An 8,040-nucleotide genomic window follows, 5' to 3' on the forward strand; every position below is an offset into this window, starting at 1 on the left:
CAACCTTTACCCAGCCTTTAATGAATAACAATTCATGTAAAATCCCTTGGTCTGGAGCAATACTGTAACTGTACACATGTAGGACTGAATGACAGTAGAGTTCTTGGCAGGTATTTTCTGACCGTGTCTCCTCTAGTTTCCCTGTTCTTGCACACTAATAATAATTAAAAATTGTATGAGGTTCTCTGGAAACTGTTTCTCATGTTACTTCTTGGGAAATGAGAAGTTAGAGGGAGTGCAGTGGATAACTGCTCCAAAGCACTTGGCTTCCCACTTCTGAGAAGGTGAGGAATTTGCCTTTGCCTTGAGGGGTGGCACAAGGTTTAGTGATGCATGAGTTACATCTGACTGCACTGGGGATTTCCTGCTTGCTTTTGCAATGAATTGGGCACCTCTAATGAGGTGTGAAGTGAAAGCTACAGGCTTGGTTCAGGAAGGAGAATTCTTCCGACTCCCTTGAGTACATACACTTGCTGCATTCACTGCAAGCTCGTGTAGTGTAGCCTGCCATTGCAGCACTGGATCACTTACACAGCAGTTCCAAAACATACATCGAATCAAGGATTGCTGTGAGACTTGAGTTTCTGAACCAAACCTGGTAAGCTGTAGACTGGGACATGTGTTGTGATGGACATGGTGGTATTCTAATGTCTTTCCTTGGAAGATGAATATGGCTGTTGAGACACAAAATGAAACCTAATAAGGTGAGGGAAATGTAAGCAATGCACCTTTTAAAAATTCTTGAGCAGGATAATTGTTTGTAGGCTTCAGTGTGTTGTTCAGAACCTAATTTATTTCAGGCAGATTGGGGAGAGGTTAGCTGTTTTATCATAATAAACAGATGTAAGATTCATAAATAGTAAAACATAACTGCAGAATTTGTCATACAAACTTCTTGAACTGCCTTCAGTTGTTCAAAAGTGCTTTTCTTTAAAGTGAGACTTTAAAGGCCAAAAATAAGGTCAAATAGAATTTTCTTAATCTCTGCAAAAAGGTAGGTCAGATTGAATCAGTTTAACACAGGTACCTAACTAGCTATCTTTATTTTATGAAAGGATTAATTGAAGGAGAGATGCAAGTAGTGTCCTAGTATCTCGTTCTCTCTTCTTCAAGTCCTAATTTTGCGATAAAAGGAATCTTGGCATAAAGCAGAAGCTTGTGACTGACAATAGTCTTCATCCCGGAGTTCCTGGTTTATGAAAATACAGGCTCAAGTCTAGCAAGTCTAAAGCACTTACTGAAAGTACTTTTTAGAATCTGCGGGCTGGGCATAAATTGTGCCCTTACTAGGCTGCTTGTTCTCTTGTTGGCTGAACTTTGGCTGAAGAAATACAGAACTGGTGCTCAGGATTGAGGGTCAGTTCTCTTGGCAACTGTGGTGCTTGTGTACCTGTAACTAAGGCTATGGGTTACTTGCCTCAAGTAGAACTTCAGATGAGTGCTTAGTTTGTGTTCTTTTGTTTAAGACTTTCCGCTACAAGGATTTTGAATTTGCAGAGTAATTAACATGCTTTTATACCTACTTGGAGCCACTGGGGTTTTTTCTGCTATGTTCATTCTCATTCCAGCATTCTTCCCTTTCATGGGCACTTATAAGGGCTTACACTTGGAGAGGATTACACTTTTATAGTGTAATCATTTTATAGTGTTTTCATAATACTCTGCCTGCCTTGACTGTAACCAGGCTGTTTGCTTGGGAAGGCTGCTGTCTACTGCTGCTTAGCCACAAAAACATACTCTGTGGCTTGAGAAGGACAAAAAAGGGAAGAAGAAAGTTCTGTAGGCCTCTGTCTGTGCACTGTTTTCATTTAAACACGATGGTCTTGCAATGACAAGATATTCACTGATTCAGAGAAGTGTCCTGTAAACTTCTGCACTGAGCAGTAACATATCTATGTGCAAGCCCTTACCATCCACTTCTGTGGGAGGACTGTATGCAGGTGCAACAAATAACTTGGAAGTGAACAGACTTTGTGCTGCAGTTGGAAAAACCTTGGAAATAAGTTTGTGCTACATAAAAATGACACCAAAAAAAAACAAAACCCCAAAAAACCACCCCAACTTGATTTCACAACCCTTATGGCAAGCTGTGTGCATACTTACTTCATGCCAGGGGCACATGCTTGAAGCTTCCCCCATAGAATACTAGCATGAACTTGGATGTGATTTGGGTAGCAAAGTTGTTGACAGCAGCTGCACAAGCCAAGTGGCAGTGGGATCCTTGCTCAAGTGTAAAGGAGATGAAAGTTTTGGAGTGGCAGCTTGAACTCTTCATTTTGTGCTGCTGACAGTGGAGCAATGCAGCTGTGATTTGATTTTTGAGTCTTAGAGCTAGACGGTGATGCATGGAGCAGACAATTGATCCTGATGACTTAATACCACCAGCTGATGAGATGAATAATTAACTTATAATACAGTGAGGTTTTAAAATGCGATAGGAAAGACCTATAGAAGGTTGTCACTGAGTTCAGAGCTGCTTCATGTTTCCTGACTATTGTCAAAATGCATTCTTCAATGCTAGGCTATCAGTCTGGAGTTTTGAATTCTAAAATGTGACTTTTGTAGGACCATGTAGGCCCTTAGAATTAAGTCAGGAATCCTAAGGATGACTGGCCATAAAGTTTGTGCCTGTAGTACAGAAAGAGATCTGCTCTCAATTTGGAGTGTGGGTTAAATGTGTGAAGATCCATGCAGTCCTAGCTCAGTTAAGTGGTTGGTATCAGCCTGGAACTCTACTTTAAGACTGCCTTGAGGTGCAGCCACACTTAACGTACTAGCTAACAGCAGTTCAGTGGTAAGAGTCAAAATATGCTTTGTACAGTGTACCTGTAATAAGTTTTGTTTCCAAAAGCTTATCAGGTCTGTGTTCTGTAGTTACTGCTCAGTGTGTTGGTCCAGCCAATTATTTTCACTTAGATTACATGATACTCACATTTTTGTCCGTGACTTGGACAGTGCTGTTAAGTTTTCAATGGCCTCTAAATCTTGCTGCTCTTCCTTTAAAATGCTCTGTGTAATGCAGTGGTGGTGTATATATAACAAACTACAAGTAAAATCCCAGTAATTTCACAACCTTGGGATGGTATCCCAAATGTGATGTGAGAGCTTAAACAGTCACTAAACTAACCTATCTCTAAACTAACTAGTATCTCCACATGCCTTTATTCAGTCTGGCTTTCTATAAATGGGAAGATGCCATGTGTCCTTTTTTCACCGTTTGACTTTCTGAGGAGCCAAAGAGAATTTCCTAGTTGCTAGCTGACCTCAATCCATGTGTAAAATTACATCACCTCAAAACTTTGTAATCTTACTGCCTACGTGCATATTCTGATGATCCAAACCCAGAGCATCTACAGAAAACTAGTAGCTTATCAGAAACAGAATAATAAGAAAATATAATACCATGCTTTTTGTTGGAAAAATGTAAATGCATTTTACAGTAATGCAGAAGCAGGGAGGAGGCAGCGCTATAAAAAAAGAAATCGGTATTAATGGAATGCACACAGAAAAGGCACTGCCATTTTCATGCTGTTAGTGCCTAGGTGGTATAGTCCTTGCCCTGGAGGAAATGACTGACTCAGAAGGAATGTTGTTCACCCCCTTTGTTCTCAATAAGGTCTTTGCTTCTCTGCTAAGAATGCCAGCAAAAAGAACATCATTGTAATAATGGTGTGTGTAAGTAGGGCTGTTAGAGGTTCGATAATTTCTCCATACACATTTCAGGAAAAATTGCTGCAAGGATCTGGACCGAAATTCTGAAACCATTTATGCCAACAAGTAAAACAGCTAGTATGGATTCTCTTCTTTAGCCTTTCTGAGCTAATGAGAATGGGTCTATAATAATCAAGGACTGGAAAGCACTAGCAATAAATTAAATTTTCTAAAAGGATCTCTAGGCATGTTCTGACAAGGACTGAGATCCTAAGTGGACATGTGAAATGTCCACTGTCCCTTCTCAGTTGTTTTACACTGGGAGAGGGCACAGTTTCCACCATCAAAATTTCCTGGGAGGCTGCATATTGGCCTTTTAGCTAAGTCTTGTCTGTTTCTTGGTAAGAAACTGTTAATGAAAACTAAACAGTGCTGAGAATCCAGCTAGGTCTGGTGAATGCAGTAGCACCTGAGCTGCTAGACAAAAAGGGGCTGCAGGACACTTTGCACACCTCCATTCTACAGGCAAGATAGCTTTTTACATTCAGAAGAGAAATGTACTTTGAGGTACACCATTACAGACTATCTGGACCAGACAACATATGGCTCAGGTTTGATGGCTGTGGGATAGCTTCCTCTTAAGCATCCAACCCTTGCCTTGCTGAGAGGTTAAGTACATAACTAAAATGAGTAATTTTTTTGTGAAAAGGACAGTAAACGCATTGCAGTGTTAAAACACTGGCACGTCTACTATCCTTGATTATTTTTTAAGGGTCAAGTCTGTAACCTTTTTGCTAAGCTTCACATACTTCTTGATTAAAGCTGATAGCTAGTGGTGGCAGGAAGACTCAGCCTGTCTACCCACGTAAAATGAACTGGGGTGAATACAGATTTCATACCTGTCCATGTGTCTGCACAACAAGAAAAAAAATATTTCAACTCACTTGTGACACGTTTACTAAGTGTTACTTAATAGAGGCTAAGGAATGAATAACTAAGGAAACAGAATTCCTTACTGCTCTATTCGGCATACAGGTTGGCAGTACACTGATGCCAAGTTCTCTTGCTTCTCTAGCGGTTTTGCAGAAACATGCTCTGCCTCCAGTCCGGGAAGCACCTGTGAGTAACTGCTGTATGGCCTAACATCACAAAAGTGGAGTTCAGTGAGAGTGAAAATAAAGCTAAACTGCTGCTGATGGTTTTCATTACAGAAATCTTTGGTGGGGGAGGATTAAGAGATGTTAACCCAGCAATCTGGGTTACTGCTGGCAAACTTTTGACAGATTATTTACACGTGATTTGAATCATTAAATACCTCTTCAAAGAAGATGGAGATGCACTCACTTGCTACATAGTGCTTACTTTCTAGTTGAAAGAGACTGATTTTTAATAAAAGGAAAGCTCCTTCTCAAAACTTGCATTGACTTCCATCTCAGATAAAATACTTGTTTATACATTAACTGCAAGCCACAAGGTGGTGCTCTTAATCCACAGTCTTGACTACAAAAGACTAATTTTTTAATCTTTTCTTCCTTTTTTAATATTGCACAGTAGGACCATATGGATAAAAGCATGTTTTAGAACACGGTTAATTTGGTTTCTGCAGCAGTCCCACAGACTACACTACACACAGTGCAGTCTGTAACGGTAAACAATTTTTTCTTAGATGAGATGTGCTACCTTCAAAGGGTTTGAGAAGAACAATCTTTCTGGGAAAACAAGACCAAAGAAATGGTTAAAAATCCCAGGAAATAAAATGAAACAACTACAGCTGAGCTATCTGAATAATAAAATTGTGTAACTGAACACCTGGTTGGCAATCCCACATCAAACTAACTCAATCTATCTGCAAATCTAGAATTTCACCTGTTTTTCATTGGGGGGGAGTAATTCTTTGGTTTTCCTTGAAAGGCATTTGCTGGTACAATACTACTGTGATGTTCAAAGCACCCCCTCTGCTTCTTCCCCAATTTGTTCAGGTGTCAAAATAATTCTATGTATATTGGAAACAAAGTGAGTGTGGTCTTTCAGGAAGAAAAAAGGCATGCAGGTTGTGTATGCACACACGCTACAAGGATTACTGATAAGTGTAATAAAAATAGACATTTTTACCTTTTATTCAACAATACATATATATATATGTGTAATCTCACTAAATTACTTCCATAGATGTATAGTTTTAAGTAGTTTTAGCAAGATGAAAGCAAATCCATTTTCCACAACGTTTGTGAAACCTCCACAGCTGGAAAACAAAAAGACTGGAGTGATTTTCCAAGGGATGTAGTTCTTCTGCCAGCATGACTGAATTAAATTTATTCCTCTTTTTGCTCTTCACCTTTAGATTCTGTTAGCACCTCTTGCCATTTCTTCTCTATCTCTTCTTTGCAACTCAGGAAGGCATCTTCCAAACGCTTCATGGAGTTGGCTAGATCTGGGTTGGTACGTATGACTACCATGTCATATGCCATCCAGGTTGCCTGCACTACAAACCCGACAGACAGTACTAAGCCAGGAAATCTGGCTAAATAAAAGCAATAGCTGATTCAATAAATGAATAAAGGACCTGAATTATTACAGTTCAGATCTTATGTCAGAGAAGGCCTGTTGTAAAATGAAGTGGAAACTGCCCACAGTAATACTGAAGATTGCATAAAAGACTGTTCAGTATTACTTCTTTATAATAATGTCTCAAAATACTTCAGAATGGAAGTACAATTATGTAAATTACAAAAGGTAGATAGACGCTTTACCTAAAAATTACAACAAAACACATAATTAAAAAGAAGGGTTCAACAGACTTAAAATAAATGAACCAAAGAATCCTCCCTCTAGATCAGTTACGGTTAGAAGGCTTGTGTTGGGTAAGGAAGAGTAAGACCAAAAAGGCTGCAGCATAGAGATGAAAGGTTTTAACAACTACCTAAATAATGAAACTGGTATTGAAATAATGAGTATCTGATAAAGCAGAGCAAATAGTTTTAGCACTTATTTCATACTTTCCCTTTTGTTTTACCATAAATTGACTGTAGTTTTCTCAATGGCACTCATAAATTGTGTTTAATTACAAATAGTTTAATTAACAGTTTCCATCTATTCTTGTTAGTTGCATACAGTTTCTGATAGAATTGTTGCAGAACATGGAGAGGAATACACAGTCCTCTCCATACATACAGGACTAAGATTAGATTTGCACAGGAGTCTTTATTCTAGCTGAGGAATTAAAACACGTCATGCACTGACCTGAGAGGTGCTATGTATCCCACCATTTTTCAGAATTAAGTTTCATTTTACATACCATATTTCAATAATTACACATTAAATACCTTAGTATTATTTCAGTTTTCAACCACCACTCTGAACTGAGCATCCATCACCTATTAATTTTCAACTCTGAGCCATCCAAAACTTCTAGATTGTTTGCATGCTTTCTCCCAATTAAGGACGTTAGGGCATTAGTTGATGGTGATTGTTTCCACTTACATTTCTATCACACAGAAATTTACAGCAATAAATAGAAATAATAAATCTTCAATATCTTCAGGCTAGTAGACAAATGCATATCATTCTTTTGTAGTAATGACTTGTACCTGTTAGTTTTTCCATTTCCTCCATAAGTTTTTCTAAGTCCCTCTTCAGGTCCTCCACTGCCTTTACCAGGTTTTCATAGTTTCCTTCCTGAGGTTCTGATTCGGCCATCTACAAGGAAAATGGGAATTTTATACTTTATATTTAAGTTAATTGATTTTCACAGTTGACAGAAAGTAACATTGCAATAAATTTAAAAAAAACAACCACAGAATGTATATAAACATTCAATTTACATGGGAATTCATTAAGAATCTGACCTTGAAGTTACCGGTCATCACCTGTATGCTGGATACTATTTTCAATTCATTTTGAGCTTCATTTAGAATTCAAGTAGAATTAAGTTCAGATATGCTGCATTTGTGCCAAATAAAGATTTTGGTAACGGTAAACAACAAAGATCACTGTGTCAAACATCATTAGAAAATTTTATCTATTACTCTTGTTACAGTTGTCTTCCCAAGCACTCTGATGTAAGGCAATTCCTGGTTTTAAAAGTTAGTTGTAAAATCACCATTTGTATCCAGCATTTCTCAGTTGCCTGCTACAGCCAGGTGCCTACATACACTGAGGTCTGCCACCAGATAAGCAGCCAAGCGCTTGTGATTTACTAACCTCTGCCGAAGTCATAGGGAGTAAAATTTCAGGAAATAAAAATACTCGGGGCAAAAACATAGGGAAGGCCCAGCTTAGGCCATTCTAAGTTTCAGCACCTTGGTATTAACTGAAAATGCAATGCACAGGTTTGCCTTTTATTTCCTTTTCTGAAAACCAGAGGGTTGGGATGGAACTATGAAGGAGATG

The 8,040-nt window shown here is 38.6% G+C and overlaps 1 protein-coding gene across 1 annotated transcript; it reads right to left on the minus strand.

Moving 5' to 3' along the window:
• Positions 1 to 5,751: 5,751 nt before the first annotated feature.
• Positions 5,752 to 7,347, minus strand: SYCE3 (synaptonemal complex central element protein 3). The gene is made up of 2 exons (XM_056341294.1): positions 7,239 to 7,347; positions 5,752 to 6,133 (listed from the first exon to the last, which is right to left on the minus strand). The coding sequence occupies exons 1-2, from the start codon at positions 7,345 to 7,347 to the stop codon at positions 5,964 to 5,966; spliced, it is 279 nt and encodes a 92-aa protein (XP_056197269.1). The 3' UTR covers positions 5,752 to 5,963.
• Between the last annotated feature and the right edge of the window lie 693 nt (positions 7,348 to 8,040).

This window comes from Falco biarmicus, chromosome 5, assembly GCF_023638135.1.
Source record: "Falco biarmicus isolate bFalBia1 chromosome 5, bFalBia1.pri, whole genome shotgun sequence".
In the NCBI taxonomy this organism is placed as follows: domain Eukaryota; kingdom Metazoa; phylum Chordata; class Aves; order Falconiformes; family Falconidae; genus Falco; species Falco biarmicus.

Excerpts from the sequence above, each read along its gene's own strand:
- SYCE3 (XM_056341294.1), bottom strand. The coding sequence starts at position 7,347 with ATGGCCGAATCAGAACCTCAGGAAGGAAACTATGAAAACCTGGTAAAG. Across the intron at positions 6,134-7,238 it reads GGAAATGGAAAAACTAACAG|TGCAGGCAACCTGGATGGCA; the intron begins GTACAAGTCATT and ends TCGGGTTTGTAG.